The sequence below is a fragment of the Coregonus lavaretus genome, assembly GCF_964263955.1.
Source record: "Coregonus lavaretus genome assembly, chromosome: 30".
Classification (NCBI taxonomy): domain Eukaryota; kingdom Metazoa; phylum Chordata; class Actinopteri; order Salmoniformes; family Salmonidae; genus Coregonus; species Coregonus lavaretus.
In genome coordinates, this window is record NC_140017.1 from 39,429,567 (window position 1) to 39,449,360 (window position 19,794).

General features: G+C 45.5%; 2 protein-coding genes across 2 annotated transcripts; both read left to right on the top strand.

Moving 5' to 3' along the window:
- Positions 1-1,731: 1,731 nt before the first annotated feature.
- Positions 1,732-9,379, top strand: LOC311106260 (uncharacterized protein; the record flags this gene model as incomplete). The annotated part of the gene is made up of 12 exons (XM_084148549.1): positions 1,732-1,973; positions 2,214-2,508; positions 2,706-3,518; positions 3,662-3,889; positions 4,014-4,137; positions 4,261-5,148; positions 5,752-5,902; positions 6,008-6,296; positions 6,622-7,434; positions 7,548-7,775; positions 8,141-8,264; positions 8,463-9,379. 12 exons carry the CDS (start codon positions 1,732-1,734, stop codon positions 9,377-9,379), a joined length of 5,112 nt encoding a protein of 1,703 aa, XP_084004675.1.
- Positions 9,380-14,721: 5,342 nt separating this feature from the next.
- LOC311106261 (extracellular calcium-sensing receptor-like) lies at positions 14,722-16,583 on the top strand (the record flags this gene model as incomplete). Its single annotated transcript, XM_084148550.1, has 2 exons — positions 14,722-14,936; positions 15,878-16,583. 2 exons carry the CDS (start codon positions 14,722-14,724, stop codon positions 16,581-16,583), a joined length of 921 nt encoding a protein of 306 aa, XP_084004676.1.
- Positions 16,584-19,794: the final 3,211 nt, after the last annotated feature.

Consider the following 19,794-nt stretch of genomic DNA (forward strand, 5'->3'; position numbering starts at 1 on the left):
GGCTCCATGCAAGATCTCACCTCGTGGAGTTGCAATGATCATGAGAACGGTGAGGAATCAGCCCAGAACTTCACGGGAGGATCTTGTCAATGATCTCAAGGCAGCTGGGACCATAGTCACCAAGAAAACAATTGGTAACACACTACGCCGTGAAGGACTGAAATCCTGCAGCGCCCGAAAGGTTCCCCTGCTCAAGAAAGCACATATACAGGCCCGTCGGAAGTTTAACAGTAAACATCTGAATGATTCAGAGGAGAACTTGGTGAAAGTGTTGTGGTCAGATGAGACCAAAATCGAGCTCTTTGGCATCAACTCAACTCGCCGTGTTTGGAGGAGGAGGAATGCTGCCTATGACCCCAAGAACACCATCCCCACTGTCAAACATGGAGGTGGAAACATTATGCTTTGGGGGTGTTTTTCTGCTAAGGGGACAGGACAACTTCACCGCATCAAAGGGACGATGGACGGGGCCATGTACCGTTAAATCTTGGGTGAGAACCTCCTTCCCTCAGCCAGGGCATTGAAAATGGGTCGTGGATGGGTATTTCAGCATGACAATGAGCCAAAACACACGGCCAAGGCAACAAAGGAGTGGCTCAAGAAGAAGCACATTAAGATCCTGGAGTGGCCTAGCCAGTCTCCAGACCTTAATCCCATAGAAAATCTGTGGAGGGAGCTGAAGGTTCGAGTTGCCAAACGTCAGCCTCGAAACCTTAATGACTTGGAGAAGATTTGCAAAGAGGAGTGGAACAAAATCCTTCCTGAGATGTGTGCAAACCTGGTGGCCAACTACAAGAAACGTCTGACCTCTGTGATTGCCAACAAGGGTTTTGCCATCAAGTACTAAGTCATGTTTTGCAGAGGGGTCAAATACTTATTTCCCTCATTAAAATGCAAATCAATTTATAACATTTTTAACATGTGTTTTTCTGGATTTTTGTTGTTGTTATTCTGTCTCTCTCTGTTCAAATAAACCTACCATTAAAATTATAGATGTCTTTGTCAGTGGGCAAACGTACAAAATCAGCAGGGGATCAAATACTTGTTTCCCTCACTGTAGATTGATGAGGGGGAAAAAAACAATTTAATCAATTTTAGAATAAGGATGTAACGTAACAAAATGTGGGAAAAGTCTAAGGGTCTGAATACTTTCCAAATGCACTGTATATGTAGCCAATTCATTGCCAAAAATAAGGGGTTAAATACATGTAAAAAATAAATAAAAAATGTTTCCTCATTTTTTTTATACCTTTCAGATATGACAGACATTTCAGAACAAACTTCCTTTAGATTTTTATGGGGGGACTGTCTGTTGTTTCATGTAGTGAATCTGATATTCAATGCATTTGTATGGGCTAACAGCAGTAAGGTCAAATTCAATATTTAGTCAAATATATATATATATATATATATATATATATATATTGGGATACTTCAAGGGGTATTAAAAATTCCAAAATCAAATAGCTAAAAAATCCTTGGTATGACCTTCTTAAAAAAAAAACTCCACACTAAATATGCTAGTAACTTTCCGGTAATCAATACAGTGTCATAATCATGACATAATGCAGCACCTCCCTCATTGATGCCCAATGGTGCTCGTTCCCTGGTGGAGTGTGACTGTGTAACATTGTGTCACAATGTATAAATACCAGTTTCAGCACTGCCATCCCCTTGTTGGGCACATGTAATGCCAGCCTAGCAGACTATAGCAGCCTATCGGTGTCAGGCATGCTGTCCACGCAGAGGTGGCCGGAGCAGGGCTGGGCTATGCTACAGCTGGTTCTGGTTGCTGCTCTATCCGGGGAAGAGCCGGAGGGCCCGGTGGTGTGCAGGCGGAGAGGAGGACCAGAAAACCCCCAGCTGGCCAAGGACGGAGACATCATTTTGGGAGGCATCTTCCAATTCCACAGCAGCTGGCAGAACAGAGAGCTGAACTACACACAGATCCCACCACCTCTGCAGTGTACCAGGTAAATGGGATTGGTATAATATTGAAAATCAGGGAAAATACTATGGGTAAGTTTTAAGAATAACATACAGATTAAGAAAATAGCATATTCCTTTTTTTCAATCAAATGTATCTCTAGAATAACTTCTAAAAAAAGTTTTTTTTTTCTTCAATATTTATTAAGGAGACAATATTGTGCATTTTAGTCAGTGAACATTTGAACCCCAAACCCTAACATTAACACCTCCTATGTTCGAGCCAGTCTGAATTTCAGAGCGTTCCAGTATGCCCAGTCTATGCTGTTTGCCATAGAGGAGATCAACAACAGCACAGTCCTGCTGCCCGGTGTCTCTCTGGGCTACAAGATCTATGACTCGTGTGGCTCCACAGCCAGGGGGGTGAAGGTGGCCCTGGCCCTGGTTAACGGGAACCAGGATACAGCCTCAGAGGAGCCAGGCTGCTCCAGAACAGCCCAGGTTCAGGCCATCATGGGGGAGGACTCCTCCTCACCCAGCATGGCCACTGCTACCGTCCTCGGACCCTTCCATATTCCAATGGTAGGCAGTCAAGAGGGTATCAGGGCATTAAGATGTTCTATAGAATAACTCAAACCATGCTCATTGGTAGTCATTAACAACCTTTTGAAAAATGCTTTTCCCCTTAAATAATAATATCTGGATGTGTTATCTGTAGCTAGATAGTTGTACCTCCTAATTGGTTGTCTATTGTGACTGCTGTATAATTTCTTCATCAGATCAGCCACTTTGCCACATGTGGGTGTCTGAGTGACAAAGTCAAGTACCCCTCCTTCTTGAGAACCATCCCCAGTGACCACTACCAGAGCCGAGCCCTGGCCCAGCTGGTCAAACACTTTGGCTGGACTTGGGTGGGCGCCATCCGAACCAACGACGACTACGGAAACAACGGCATGGCCACGTTCACCGAGACGGCAGAGCAGCTGGGGATCTGTCTGGAGTACTCTGTGGCCTTCTTCAGGACAGACCCTGAGGAGAAGCTGCAGAGGGTCATAGAGAGCATCAAGACGTCCAAATCCAAGGTCATCGTCGCCTTCCTCTCATTCCTGGACCTAAGTGTGCTGGTGCATCAATTTGCCCGCCACAATCTGACGGGCTACCAGTGGGTGGGCTCCGAGGGCTGGATAATTGACTCCTACATCGCCGGGGTGGAGGCTCACCACGTGCTGAACGGAGCCATAGGCCTGTCCATCGCCAAAGCCCACGTCGCAGGGCTGGGGGAGTTCATCCTGGACGTGAGGCCGCTTAACTCCTCCGGCATTGACAGCAGCCTGTTCACTGAGTTCTGGGAGGCTCTGTTTGACTGTCGCTTCAGGCAGATTGTGAGGTCAGAGTCGGAGAGGGGTCAGACTCAGCGAGAGTGTACAGGCAGGGAGGATCTGTCTGGGCTGCAGAACATCTTCACTGATCTGTCTCTAATGGGCATCTTTAATAACGTCTATAAAGGGGTGCTGGCTGTGGCCCATGCCCTCCATAACGTTTGGGGCTGTGGGGAGACCTGTGGCAACAAGACACAGCCTGATCCACAGACGGTGAGTTTGCTAAGCACACGTTTTTTTGAAATGCATGTATAACTCAGAATTGGTATGTCATACATTCCGTTCAAATGGCAATAAGATCTGGGTTTAATGTAAATTCCCGATATGTTATAATTATTATTGTTGTGTCTCCGTAGATTCTCGAGCATATTAAAAATGTGCGTTTCAAGACAAAGGAGGGGGAGGAGGTGTATTTCAGTGAGAAAGGGGACGTGACCGCCAAGTATGACATCATCAACTGGCAGCCGAAGGAGGACGGCAGTGTGGAGTTTGTTACCGTGGGTCTTTATGATGCCTCCTTACCCGCAGACAGGCAACTCACTATCAACAGCAGCTCCTTGGTGTGGACACAGAATGCCAAGCTGGTGGGACTAATTTACTGTTAAAAATCCGTGCTAGGTGTTGTAGGCTGTCAGTTGTAACGGTACACAGAGTAGTTGATTGTGTCACAATGTTCTCTAAAGTAAACCACCCCATGATTAATTGCAGGTGCCTGTGTCAGTGTGCAGTGAGAGCTGTCCCCCAGGCACTCGTAAGGCTGCACAGAAAGGAAAGCCTGTCTGCTGTTATGACTGTATCCCATGTGCAGAGGGAGAGATCAGCAATAACACAGGTAATAACTAATCAGTCAAACAGTGAGAAAAAAATTAATGCAACTACCTACACTGTTGTCCTGGAATGAAAAATAGTTTGTGTGTAGTCTTTATAAAATCTATTGCATTCCCTTGTTTTATAGATTCTGTCACCTGTGATCAATGTCATCCTGAATTTTGGACCAATAAGAAGAGGGATATGTGTGAAAAGAAGGAAATAGAATTCCTCTCCTATGAAGAAATCATGGGAGTGTTGCTGACTGCTGTCTCCCTGCTAGGAACATGTATGACCAGTATTGTGGCATTTATTTTCTTCAGATATAAGAAAACTCCCATCGTCAGGGCCAACAACTCTGAGCTGAGCTTCCTGCTGCTCTTCTCCTTAACTCTGTGTTTTCTGTGTTCTCTTACTTTCATTGGCCGGCCCTCTGAGTGGTCCTGTATGCTGCGCCACACAGCATTTGGGATCACCTTCGTCCTCTGCATCTCTTGTATTCTGGGGAAAACAATAGTGGTGTTGATGGCCTTCAGGGCTACAATTCCAGACAGTAATGTCATGAAATGGTTTGGGCCTCCACAGCAGAGATTGTCTGTGGTGTCCTTCACGTTTGTCCAGGCTTTGATATGCACTCTGTGGTTGGTCCTGTCCCCTCCCTTCCCCGTTAAAAACCTCACTACCTACAAGGAAAAGATCATTCTAGAGTGTGATGTGGGTTCAGCCATTGGTTTCTGGGCTGTGTTGGGGTATATAGGACTCCTGGCTCTCTTGTGCTTTGTGCTGGCTTTTCTGGCTCGAAAGCTGCCTGATAACTTCAATGAGGCCAAATTCATCACCTTCAGCATGCTCATATTCTGTGCAGTCTGGATCACCTTTATCCCAGCTTATGTCAGCTCTCCTGGGAAGTTCACTGTAGCTGTGGAGATATTTGCCATTCTGGCCTCTAGCTTTGGGTTGCTTTTCTGTATATTTGCACCTAAATGTTATTTAATTTTAATGAAACCAGAGAAAAACACTAAAAAGATGATGATGGGCAAAATCTAAACAAAATCAATATAAATGTGTAAATTGTTTAGTCATGTTTGCTCATGATAACGTAATTTATTTTACATTTTAAGTATTTCATGTATGAATGTATAATTGTTGAAAAAAAATGTATATTGTTGAAATAAACAGTGTATAACTAGAAATTGAATTTGTTTTTTTTTTGATTATCCACTAAAGTCCAATTGAACAGAATTTGTTATTATTGTCAGTGTTGTCAGAGTATGGTTAAACTGTAGTGAATGAAGTATATAACCCCAGTACCATACCACCTTCCCAATAACCAGAGAGAGAGAGTACTAACATCCTGATCACAATGAGACAGAAGCTCAACGTGTCTTTGATTTCTTGTTTGGTTGAGTGTCCCCCTGGTCTCCTGAGACCTTCCTCCTCCTGGATCCACACCAGGGCTGGAGCCATAGCAGCTACCCCTGCTGCAGGGCCGGGGGGCCAGGGGCTATATAAGGGCTAAGACTGGAGCTGTGGAGCCTAAGAGCCTCGGCTGCTGTACAGAGCCAGGAGCCAGGAGCCATGCCACTGCTGGAGCTGGAGCTGGTCCTGTTGGTGCTGCTGGTGGTGATGGGGGAGGGAGAGCCTGTGTGCAGACTGCAGAGCAGGGCAGAGCTGCCGGAGCTGGCCAAGGACGGGGACCTCGTCATCGGAGGCATCTTCTCGTTCCGCACCGAACAAGATTGGGTCATAGACACATTTCAGACAATCCCCAAAATGCGGAGATGCATAAAGTAGGTATTTTCATGTCATGTTTATTTGTTTCAAACATTGTTTTTTGGGGTTATTTGAAGTTTAAAGTGTACTAACTAATTTCTAACTACACATTTTTTTTTTAGTTATAATTTCAGAGAATTCCAGTTTGCGCAAACAATGATCTTTGCAATTGAGGAGATCAACAGAAACTATGAAATTCTTCCAGGCATTAAGCTTGGATACAAAATCTACAATCACTGTGGCACTATGGATATACTAAGAGCTGCGATGGCTCTTGTGAGCGGACAGAAGAGCATAGTGAATGACAACAACTGCACTAAATCTGACACAGTCCAGGCCATCATTGGACACTCTGGATCAACACCTACTATTGGAATCGCACAATTGGTTGGGAGGTTTCAAATACCAGTGGTAAGATTATCTTTGGTAATAAAGTGAACAACCTAAACTGCCTAGTAAATACATTTTCATCTTGAACAAACTACTACTTCATGTATCTTTTCAATCAAATGCACAAGTATCTATGCTCTTGTTGTGATATTTAGAAGCACTGTGATTTTTAGAAGTGTTGTGATATTTAGAAGTACTGTGATATTTACAAGAGCTGAGATATTTACAAGTACTGCGATATTCAGAAGTACTGTGATATTCAGAAGTGATGTGACATTCAGAAGTACTGTGATATTTTTATCACTAATGTCAAACTGTCTTTTTGTGACCCCTCACCAAAAAACAGATCAGCCACTTTGCCACCTGTGGGTGTCTGAGTAACAGAATGGAGTTCCCCTCATTCTTCAGAACCATCCCCAGTGACTTCTACCAGAGCCGAGCCCTGGCCCAGCTGGTCAAGCACTTTGGCTGGACCTGGGTGGGGGCTATAAGCAGTGATAACGACTATGGAAATAACGGCCTAGCCACCTTCATGCTAGCTGCACAGGACGAGGGCGTGTGTATAGAATACTCTGAGGCATTTGAGCAGACAGGTCCGCGCCACAAGCTTCTCAGGATAGTGGAGATTATTAAACAGTCCAGTTCAAAGGTCATCATGGCCTTCATGACCCACAGGGAGATCAAGGTTCTGGTGAGTGAGCTTTACAGGCACAATGTCACAGGACTGCAGTGGATCGGCAGTGATGCCTGGATCACAGACCCTTCTCTCACAGCCAGCGAGGGACACGGCATCCTGGTGGGCGCCATAGGCTTCACGGTGAGCAGGGCTCACATCCCTGGGCTGGGAGAGCACCTGAGGGACGTCCACCCCTCTCGCTTCCCCAACAGCATGTTTCTCAGGGATTTCTGGGAGATTGTGTTCGACTGCTCTCTCAATATGACTACAGAACCTAAAGGGAAGCCATGCAACGGCTCTGAGAGTTTAAGAGGCGTGCAGAACACGTTCACAGATGTGTCCAAGTTCACATTCACTAATAATGTGTATAAGGCTGTGTATGCCGTGGCTTATGCCCTCCACAACCTGTTGACATGTGAGGAGAGGCAGGGCCCCTTCTCTAATGGGAGCTGTGCTCAACCCACACAGATCCAGCCATGGCAGGTGAGCAGGAACTAGTCCACTAGTTTTCATTGTCACATATTATGTATCATAATAAATACGCTGGTAAGAGGTTATGTTCTTCTTCAACTATTTTGTCATTTCTCCAAAAAAAGGTTTTACATTACCTCCGAACAGTGAACTTCACCACCAACGAGGGGGAGAGAGTGTTTTTCGACGGTAACGGAGACTCACCGGCTAGATACGAACTGGTTAACTTGCAAACTACTAACCCAGGCACAATGGACGGAGTCACCATCGGTTCCTATGACGCCTCACTGCCTAAAGGACGGCAGTTTATGATGAATAACGTCAGTGTCGTTTGGAGTGGAGGTAGTAAGCTGGTAAAGCTCTTAGTCACTAGAACATTTCAGTCATTTAGCAGACGCTCTTATCCAGAGCGACTTACAGTTAGCGAGTGCATACATTTTTTTTCATATGGTCCCCCGTGGAAAACGAACCCACAACCCTGGCATTGCAAATGCCATGCTCTACCAACTGAGCTACACGGGACCTATATATAACATCTATATATATTCTACAGTGAATACAAAAACTATCTGTATTCTTCATATTCTAAGTCAAAAATACTTTTGAGGATCTATGTGTACACAGGTATATTAACATGATTCCATACTATCCTTTCATTACACAGATTTTTGATTCATTTTTTTTTTTGTGGTTGTTTTCGCTGTTTTCTGTGTATCAGGCGCCCGTGTCGGTGTGCAGTGAGAGCTGTCCCCCAGGCACTCGTAAGGCTGCACAGAAAGGAAAGCCTGTCTGCTGTTATGACTGTATCCCGTGTGCAGAGGGAGAGATCAGCAACGCTACAGGTGATGCACAAACACACAGCACACAGCTTCGCTAAAACAGCCACTCACAAATGACCACAGCTACAAAGAGACAAACGCTCCTAAAAAAAAAACACTTTTCGAATGATGTCATATTTTCAGACACAGACATAAGCGTGTAAGTGCTTTATATGATCGAAAAGTAAAGTCTGACTGTTGGGTTTTTCCATCTAACTCCAGATTCCATTGACTGTATGAGGTGCCAGCTGGAACACTGGTCCAACAAGTACAGAGATTCCTGCTTTCTGAAAGAAGTCGAATTCTTATCTTATGAGGAAATCATGGGGACACTGCTTGCCTTATTTTCATTGCTAGGGGTGTTTCTTACTATGATGACATCGTTCATTTTCTACTGTCACAGAGAGACTCCCATCGTCAGGGCCAACAACTCTGAGCTGAGCTTCCTGCTGCTCTTCTCCTTGACTCTGTGTTTTCTGTGTTCTCTTACTTTCATTGGCCGGCCCTCTGAGTGGTCCTGTATGCTGCGCCACACAGCATTTGGGATCACCTTCGTCCTCTGCATCTCTTGTGTTCTGGGGAAAACAATAGTGGTGTTGATGGCCTTCAGGGCTACACTTCCAGGCAGTAATGTCATGAAATGGTTTGGGCCTCCACAGCAGAGACTCAGTGTTCTGGCTTTCACTCTCATACAGGTCCTGATCTGTGTTCTCTGGTTAACAGTCTCCCCTCCTTTTCCCTACAAGAATATGAAGACCTATAAGGAAAAGATCATTCTAGAGTGTGATGTGGGTTCAGCTATTGGTTTCTGGGCTGTGTTGGGGTATATAGGACTCCTGGCTCTCTTGTGCTTTGTGCTGGCTTTTCTGGCTCGAAAGCTGCCTGATAACTTCAATGAGGCCAAATTCATCACCTTCAGCATGCTCATATTCTGTGCAGTCTGGATCACCTTTATCCCTGCTTATGTCAGCTCTCCTGGGAAGTTCACTGTAGCTGTGGAGATCTTTGCTATTCTGGCCTCTAGTTATGGTTTACTTTTCTGCATATTTGCTCCTAAATGTTTCATGATATTACTGAGGCCAGAGGAAAACACAAAGAAACAGATGATGGGGAAGATATCCAATGATATACGTTATTAACATATTTCGGAAAATGTTGGTTCTACTAATTGATATACTGTATCTCAAATGTTCTGTAACAAACTGTGAGGCTTCTGCGTGTTTAAGCCTTAATAAAGAATAGAAGTCACTAGTGTGCTTTTAGTGTTTAGTGCTTTTAGTGTTTTTTTAATAAATCACATTCAACAAAAGCATAGATTTTTACCTTTTGTCAAATAATAGATATTCAAACATGAACATTAGGACATTGTCAAAGATAGACAGGCTATCTCAAGACGTTATTGTGTGCACGAAAACACAGGGCAGACAGACAGACAGACAGACAGACAGACAGACAGACAGGCAGGCAGGCAGGCAGACAGACAGACAGACAGACAGGCAGACAGGCAGGCAGGCAGGCAGGCAGGCAGACAGACAGACAGACAGACAGACAGACAGACAGACAGACAGACAGACAGACAGACAGACAGACAGACAGACAGACAGGCAGGCAGGCAGGCAGACAGGCAGGCAGACAGACAGACAGACAGACAGACAGACAGACAGACAGACAGACAGACAGACAGACAGACAGACAGACAGGCAGACAGGCAGGCAGACAGGCAGGCAGGCAGGCAGGCAGACAGACAGACAGACAGACAGACAGACAGACAGACAGACAGACAGACAGGCAGGCAGGCAGGCAGACAGACAGACAGACAGACAGACAGACAGACAGACAGACAGACAGACAGACAGACAGACAGACAGACAGACAGACAGACAGACAGACAGACAGACAGGCAGACAGGCAGGCAGACAGGCAGGCAGGCAGGCAGGCAGACAGACAGACAGACAGACAGACAGACAGACAGACAGACAGACAGACAGACAGACAGGCAGGCAGGCAGGCAGACAGACAGACAGACAGACAGACAGACAGACAGACAGACAGACAGACAGACAGACAGACAGACAGACATACAGCCAGCCAGCCAGACAGACAGACAGACAGACAGACAGACAGACAGACAGACAGACAGACAGACAGACAGACAGACAGACAGACAGACAGACAGACAGACAGACAGACAGACAGACAGACAGACAGGCAGGCAGGCAGGCAGGCAGGCAGGCAGGCAGGCAGGCAGACAGGCAGGCAGGCAGGCAGGCAGACAGACAGGTAAACAAGTAACCACCTGGTACAGACAAGCAGGCCATTTGACAAACACACACACACACACACACAGTGGGATGTCTCTCTCCAGGTACAGAGGATCTGCTGCTAATGTCACAGAGCTCAGCCCCAGTGGAGGAAACACCTCGAGGCCCACAGCTCATCCTCTAACACAACAACAACAGTAGCAGCATCCCGTCCAGGGACACAGTATCATAATATACAGATGCCGTCAAATATTGGCCACCTTTGCATGATTCACTATTTCTTCTAAAGTAAGTTGAAATTTAAAAAAAAAACATTTGCTGTTTACATTTGATTTAAAACTGCACAGGATCAATAATTAAACAATTGAAATAAATGAAACAGTCCAAATGAATTTGGTTGGAGGCAATGATCCTCCTTTACTGTGTAATTTAACTCACCTGTGGTTTAGTTGCAGGTGCCGACTGGGTAAAAATAGTCTTCAACCAATTTTGAAAAGGAAAACAGAACATTCTGCTCCATTGCACTATTTTTTAAATGTATTTTTATTTATTTAAATGTTTTTAAAGGGAAGTCATACTTAGACTAGGGTCTCTTTTACAGATGAGCCCTGCATAAATACATCAAACATATACAGTATACAATTTACAAAATTATAAAACAGATTAAGAAAACCAGACACATTTATCAACACAGAGGTCTCCGATCATTACTCTGAACTGGCCAAGGGGGACCAGAACATGTAGTTTCAGAGAGCTCTGTATGTTGTTCCACATAAAGGACACATACATTTTTTTTGAAGGAGCTTTACCCAACGCTGTGGAGACCGAAGGGGCCTCCAGTGTTATCCATACAGATACATAGGAAGTTTCTGCATGAGTGCTTTGTAGATAAACACAAGAAAATGCTGCTCTCTCCTTACATACAAAGAGGCCCAAACCAGGGCAGGGCAATATATTTGACCAAATCTTTAGGCCTACTCTTTAGCAATCATACTACAAATAGTACACTATACTATCAAATGAACCATGCACCCAGATTTCAGGCTGTCACTTTATCCCACCCATTGCAATACAAAGGGACCTACTGGATGACGGGGGTTGATCCTCTCCTGGTTGCTGATGAAGCTCTTCTAAAAGGATAGTTGACCTTACAGACCGAAAGCCTCAACAGCCCAACTGGTGAAGAAGGGGGATCTAGTTATGGGTACACATTTACAGTACCAGTCAACAGTTTGGACACATCTACTCAATCAAGGGTTTTTCTTTATTTGTACTATTTTCTACATTGTAGAATAATAGTGAAGACATCAACACTATGAAATAACACACGGAATTATGTAGTAATCAAAAAAGTGTTAAACAAATCAAATAATATTTGTTATTTGAGATTGTTCAAAGTAGCCACCCTTTGCCTTGATGACAGCTTTGCACACTCTTGGCATTCTCTCAACCAGCTTCACCTGGAATGCTTTTCCAACAGTCTGGAAGGAGTTCCCACATATGCTGAGCACTTGTTGGCTTCTTTTCCTTCACTCTGTGGTCCAACTCATCCCAAACCATCTCAATTGGGTTGAGGTCAGGGGATTCTGGAGGCCAGGTAATCTGATGCAGCACTCCATCACTCTCCTTGGTCAAATAGCCCTTACACAGCCTGGAGGTGTGTTTTGGGTCATTGTCCTGTTGAAAAACAAATGATAGTCCCACTAAGCGGAAACCAGATGGGATGGTGTATCACTGCAGAATGCTGTGGTAGCCATGCTGGTTAAGTGTGCCTTGAATTCTACATAAATCACAGACAGTGTCACCAGCAAAGCACCCCCACACCATCACACCTCCTCCTCCATGCTTTACGGTGGTCTCACAAAGACACGGCGGTTGGAACCAAAAATCTTGAATTTGGACTCATCAGACCAAAGGACAGATTTCCACCGGTCTAATGTCCATTGCTCGTGTTTATAGGCCCAAGCAAGTCTCTTCTTATTATTGGTGTCCTTTAGTAGTGGTTGAGATATCAATTAACAGGTGTGCGTTGTTAAAAGTTAATTTGTGGAATTTATTTCCTTCTTAATGCGTTTGAGCCAATCAGTTGTGTTGTGACAAGGTAGGGGTGGTATACAGAAGATAGCCCTATTTGGTAAAAGACCAAGTCCGTATTATGGCAAGAACAGCTCAAATAAGTAAGGAGAAACGAAAGTCCATTATTATTTTAATACATGAAGGTCAGTCAATACGGAACATTTCAATAACTTTGAAAGTTTTTTCAAGTGCAGTCGCAAACACCATCAAGCGCCATGATGAAACTGGCTGTCATGAGGACCGCCATAGGAAAGGAAGACCTAGAGTTACCTCTGCTGCAGAGGATAATTTCATTAGAGTTACCAGCCTCAGATTGCAGCCCAAATACATGCTTCACGGAGTTCAAGTAATGGACACATCTCAACATCAACTGTTCAGAGGAGACTGCGTGAATCAGGCCTTCATGGTCGAATTGCTGTAAAGAAACCCCTACTAAAGGACACCAATAAGAAGAAGACACTTGCTTGGGCCTGTTTTTGTTCTGTAAGTGGCACTTTGAAGAGTCCCAGCTTCTTATGGGCCCTAGGAAAACCAAACAATATTACCCAAGTGATAGGGCTTTTCTCTGGGTTGAGGGGAAACTTTTTAGGGGAGGGACTAGGGCTGTAGCAGTCATTAAATCAATAAAAATCATTGAATGAGTAGGTGTGTCCAAACTTTTGACTATTACTGTATATCCTCAATGATTCCAGTTTCATGTTTAGCAATAGTTCGGCAAGTAAGGTCAATTGCATAAAACCACTGATTTCTTTCTGTACATCTCACAGACTCCAGCCGCCACACACTCATCAATCTGTGAATTTGAGCGGCTGTAACAGGGATTTGAGCCCATCAAAGAGCATCCACGGGCCCGGATACGTGCCGCATGTTGCCAGTGTTACATTACACTGTGAACAGCAAGGGCACTACATATGGTACAGTCGTTAGAGAGCCCTACGTCATTCTCTCTATACCTCAGAGACCTGTCACACCCCCTACATGCCAGGTTGAGGGGGGAGTGGGCAGGACGTGGACGGGGACGGGAGCACCGACAGACAGGGCCTCTGTGGTAAGGCTCTGAGACAGACACAGGGTTGTGAGAGTATAAAGAGAGGAGCTGTGAGTTGCACAGAGCCAGAGAGCCACAGAGCCACAGAGCCACAGAGCCACAGAGACACAGAGACACAGAGCCACAGAGCCACAGAGCCACAGAGCCACAGAGCCACAGAGCCACAGAGCCACAGAGCCACAGAGCCACAGAGCCACAGAGCCAGAGAGACACAGAGACACAGAGCCACAGAGCCACAGAGACACAGAGCCACAGAGCCACAGAGCCAGTGAGACACAGAGACACAAAGACACAGAGCCACAGAGACACAGAGACAGAGAGACACAGAGCCACAGAACCACAGAGCCACAGAACCACAGAGCCAGATAGCCACAGAGCCACAGAGCCACAGAGCCACAGAGACACAGAGACACAGAGCCAGAGAGCCACAGAGCCACAGAGCCACAGAGCCACAGAGACACAGAGCCACAGAGCCACAGAGCCAAAGAGCCACATAGCCACAGAGCCACAGAGCCAGAGAGACACAGAGACACAAAGACACAGAGCCACAGAGACACAGAGACACAGAGACACAGAGACACAGAGACACAGAGCCACAGAACCACAGAGCCACAGAACCACAGAGCCAGATAGCCACAGAGCCACAGAGCCACAGAGCCACAGAGCCACAGAGCCACAGAGACACAGAGCCACAGAGACACAGAGCCACAGAGCCACAGAGCCACAGAGCCACAGAGCCACATAGCCAGAGAGACACAGAGACACAGAGACACAGAGCCACAGAGCCACAGAGACACAGAGCCACAGAGACACAGAGCCACAGAACCACAGAGCCACAGAACCACAGAGCCAGATAGCCACAGAGCCACAGAGCCACAGAGCCACAGAGCCACAGAGACACAGAGCCACAGAGCCACAGAGCCACAGAGCCACAGAGCCACAGAGCCACAGAGCCACAGAGCCACAGAGACACAGAGCCACAGAGACACAGAGAAACAGAACCACAGAGACACAGAGACACAGAGACACAGAGACACAGAGACACAGAGACACAGAGACAGCCCTAACTGCAGACTGAACCACGGAGCCAGGAGTCATGCCACCGCTGGAGCTGGTCCTGTTGGTGCTGCTGGTGCTGCTGGTGGTGATGGGGGAGGGAGAGCCTGTGTGCAGACTGCAGAGCAGGGCAGAGCTGCCGGAGCTGGCCAAGGACGGGGACCTCGTCATCGGAGGCATCTTCACCTTCCAGACCGAGTACGATGGGAGTGTGCCCAACTTCCAGAGTTTACCAGACCCAATAAGTTGTAAGAAGTGAGTATCCTCTTTCAGTTGAAGAGAACAAATATTTCATTGTTTTCAATGTTATGAGTGATTTTTTTATCTACTCTACATCTGAGGTTTATTTCCTATATACCACTCAAAAAATGGTCCCATTGCAAATAATTAAATTAAAAATAAATGATTTCACTGTAGACTGATAATAACAGAACGATGAACGCAAAAGCTAAAAAAAACAAAATAAAAACGACTTTAATCTCTTTACCATTTTCCTCTGTAGCCGTTGCTCTCACCTCATAGTGTCAATTTCACAACAGGAGAGGGGGAGAGAGTCTTTTTTTTTGACAGCAATGGAGATTCCCCTGCCAGAGATGAACTGATACATTTACAAAGTGCCACATCGAGAGCCATGGAAGTGGCCACACTCGGTTTCTATGAAGCTTCCTTGCCTGAAGACCACCAGTTCACTATGAACGATGCTAGCATTGTCTGGGGAGGAGGGAGTGAGACGGGTACATTGTCACATTGTTTTGTTTTCGTATCTCTGACTGGGGAGTCAGAATGCTATCCTGCACGGTATTCAGTAACACAACAATTACACTTAACCTCAGCCACTCAGCCCCTGTTGGTATGTACAGTATCGAAGACAAGTCCATTCACACACACTCTACAGTGGACAAGCATTGCTGATTGATATGTACATGAGTGAACATGAACACACAGACTCTCCTTGGTCCCCTATGTGAGTCTGTTTGTTTTCCTGAATCATTAACATTGTGGTTTTTCTGTGGTTTTCTTCTCCAACCAGATTCATCCAGTCCAATACTGGTCCAATGGGAGAGGAGATAGACGTGTCATAAAAGACATAGAATTCCTGTCCTACACTGAGGTCATGGGGGGGTCATTTTGTTTTTGTTTTATTTGATTGGTGTTTGTTTAACTGTTATTTTAGCAACAATTTTCTTCCACTACAGAAAGACTCTCATCGTCAGGGCCAAAAACTCTGAGCTGAGCTTCCTGCTGCTCTTCTCCTTGACTCTGTGTTTTCTGTGTTCTCTTACTTTCATTGGCCGGCCCTCTGAGTGGTCCTGTATGCTGCGCCACACAGCGTTTGGGATCACCTTCGTCCTCTGCATCTCTTGTGTTCTGGGGAAAACAATAGTGGTGTTGATGGCCTTCAGGGCTACACTTCCAGGCAGTAATGTCATGAAATGGTTTGGGCCTCCACAGCAGAGATTGACTGTGGTGTCCTTCACGTTTGTCCAGGCTTTGATATGCACTCTGTGGTTGGTCCTGTCCCCTCCCTTCCCCGTTAAAAACCTCACTACCTACAAGGAAAAGATCATTCTAGAGTGTGATGTGGGTTCAGCCATTGGTTTCTGGACTGTGTTGGGATATATAGGACTCCTGGCTCTCTTGTGCTTTGTGCTGGCTTTTCTGGCTCGAAAGCTGCCTGATAACTTCAATGAGGCCAAATTCATCACCTTCAGCATGCTCATATTCTGTGCAGTCTGGATCACCTTTATCCCAGCTTATGTCAGCTCTCCTGGGAAGTTCACTGTAGCTGTGGAGATATTTGCTATTCTGGCCTCTAGTTATGGAATGCTACTTTGTATCTTTCTTCTAAAATGTTTCATTATAATACTGAGGCCAGAGGAAAACACAAATGAAACGGGGTAGAAGACCAATGATATACGTTACTAGCTTGTGGGTCATCTATATACAAAAACAATTGAATGTAAAATGTAAATATATGATGGTCATTTATTGACTTTTGATTTAAAACGTACAATTGTTTTGTGTTCTCTAAGTTTGATGTTTTATTAGGATTCAAACTGTACCCATCTGCAACCACATAATGCTTAAAAAACAAACACCTTTAAATACATATCCAACAGTGTAATTGCTTCTTTACATATCTAATAGTGTTTTTTTACTCAGATAGGAAAAACACCAGCAGCTCAGTACACCTGAGGCGATGTACAATTACACTGACCATCCTGAAGGGAAATAAAACAGTCTGCCCTCTAGTGGATATAAGTTAAAGTACAACCTCATCCCCTTTATTGACGTCTGCAGACAAGCCTTGGCTGAATTTGATACAGTATATGTGTACAATGTGAAATATACAGATCTGATGCGTAAATCTGATACATATCTCACATATTCATCAAATGTGAAAGAGACTCATCCATCATCAATTACTTACAAAGATATTCATTCATAAGATATATTTTGAAACAAATATATCTTATGAATGAATATCTTTGTAAGTAATTGATTATGGATGAGTCTCTTTCACATTTATAATATTGTTTTCTAATTCACAGTAAAGCATATGAAACGTCCTTGAATTAGATTAAAGTTAGAATCCTTAATTGTTACACCCTTTTTTACTTAAACTATAAAATAAATGAATGATACATATAATACTATGATAATACAGTGTTTACCCATTGATTCTTGAAGAATATAATTTACATTTGCCTCGTGAGCTTAGTTCAACTGTCGTACCCCATCAGAACCTAAAATATAAGCTTGTTTTACAATTTCTTTCTAAACAATGTTACCAACCACTGTATAGCCTCAAAACATGGTTAAAACTATAATTTTGATATCATGAATGGTCAGTCCTTGCATCCATAGCTCTGTCCATGAATGTGAGAGTGGTTATAATTCTCCAGGTCCCTCTCCTTAGCTGTTGACCAAAACAGAGGCGGGGATGCCGCTTTGTTATTGTTTCAGTGAAGTATTCAGACCTCTCTATAAGGGGGCATGTTTAATGTCCAGCCATACACTGGGCACAGCTGTGAGCTTCCTGTAACAAACAACGGATGTGTCATCCTCATTACGATGAGTTGCCTCCATATTGCAGCGACAGACTCTAGAGTGTACTGATTCCCAGCAGTATCCCCTCCTCTGCTCATGGAGGGTGCCAGCGTGATGTCACACTCTGGAGGATGTGTCACTGAGCCAGGAAGTAGGCCTCGCTATCTCCTACCACAGGCCTATTAGTGTCATCTTAGTTTAGGCCTCAAGACCTTGAACCTAGGCCCTCCACCCCCAGCACCACAGAGAACCACCACACTGGACCTAAGACCCCCCAGCACCACAGAGAACCACCACATTCGAGCTAAGCCCTCCGACACCAGATACCCCCAGATAGAACACGGATAACAAAGAGGAAGCCAGCTATGCCGATCACAAGATGTCTTATGTACAATACTTGTAATGCACATATCATCATATGGCAGATAGACGTCATGATATGGTAGATAGATGTCATAATATGATAGATAGATGTCATAGTAAGATAAATGTCATAATATGATAGATAGATTTCATAATACGATAAATGTCATAATATGGTAGATAGATGTCATAATATGATAGATAGATGTCATAATATGATAGATAAATGTCATAATATGGTAGATAGATGTCATAATATGGTAGATAGATGTCATAATATGGTAGATAGATGTCATAATATGGTAGATAGATGTCATAATATGATATATGTCATAATATGATAAAAAGATGTCATAATATGATAGATAGATGTCATAATATGGCAGATGTATGTCATAATATGATAGATAGATGTCATAATATGGTAGAAAGATGTCATAATATGGCAGATGTATGTCATAATATGATAGATAGATGTCATAATATGGTAGATAGATGTCATAATTGTCACACCCTGGCTCTGGGACTCATTATGTTGAGCCAGGGTGTGTGTATTCTATGTGTTCATGTTCTATGTTGGGTGTCTAGGTTGTCGATGTCTATGTTTGTATTGAGTGACACCCAATCGGAGGTAACGAGTGTCAGCTGTCGGCTCGTTATCTCTGATTGGGAGCCATATTTAAACTGTGTGTCTTCACCTTGTGTTTGTGGGTTTTTGTTCCGTGTTCGGTTAGTTAACCGTTTGGACTTCACGAGTCGTGTTTTGTTTGTTTATAAGAAACTTCGATATAATAAAGTCATGTTTCTTTCACACGCTGCGCCTTGGTCTACTTCGCTACTAGACGATCGTGACAGAAAAACCCACCATACCAGGACCAAGCAGCGTGTCCAGGAACAGGCAACCTGGACGTGGGAGCAGCGTCGGAGGGTCGAGAGGCAACCCCAAGAAATTTTTAGGGGGGGGCACACGGCATGGACGACGGGGCTGACGGAGGCAAAGATGGGGCGAATCCAGGAGGCCACCAGGCCAGGGGTACACCGCCCTGTACGTCCTGTGCGGATGCCTCACACAGAGTGTGTGAGGGTAGGCATTCAGCCAGGACGGGTGGTGGCCGCTGTTCACTCCAGGCCTCCTATCCGTCTCCACAGCCCGGTCCGGCCTGTTCCTGCCACCCGCACCAAGTCTACGGTGCGCGTCGCCAGCCCGACCCGGCCTGTTCCTGCCACCCGCACCAAGTCTACGGTGCGCGTCGCCAGCCCGACCCGGCCTGTTCCTGCCACTCGCACCAAACCTACGGTGCGCGTCGCCAGCCCGGTCCGGCCTGTTCCTGCCACCCGCACCAAGTCTACGGTGCGCGTCGCCAGCCCGACCCGGCCTGTTCCTGCCACCCGCACCAAGTCTACGGTGCGCGTCGCCAGCCCGACCCGGCCTGTTCCTGCCACTCGCACCAAACCTACGGTGCGCGTCGCCAGCCCGGTCCGGCCTGTTCCTGCCACCCGCACCAAGTCTACGGTGCGCGTCGCCAGCCCGACCCGGCCTGTTCCTGCCACTCGCACCAAACCTACGGTGCGCGTCGCCAGCCCGGTCCGGCCTGTTCCTGCCACCCGCACCAAGTCTACGGTGCGCGTCGCCAGCCCGACCCGGCCTGTTCCTGCCACTCGCACCAAACCTACGATGCGCGTCGCCAGCCCGGTCCGG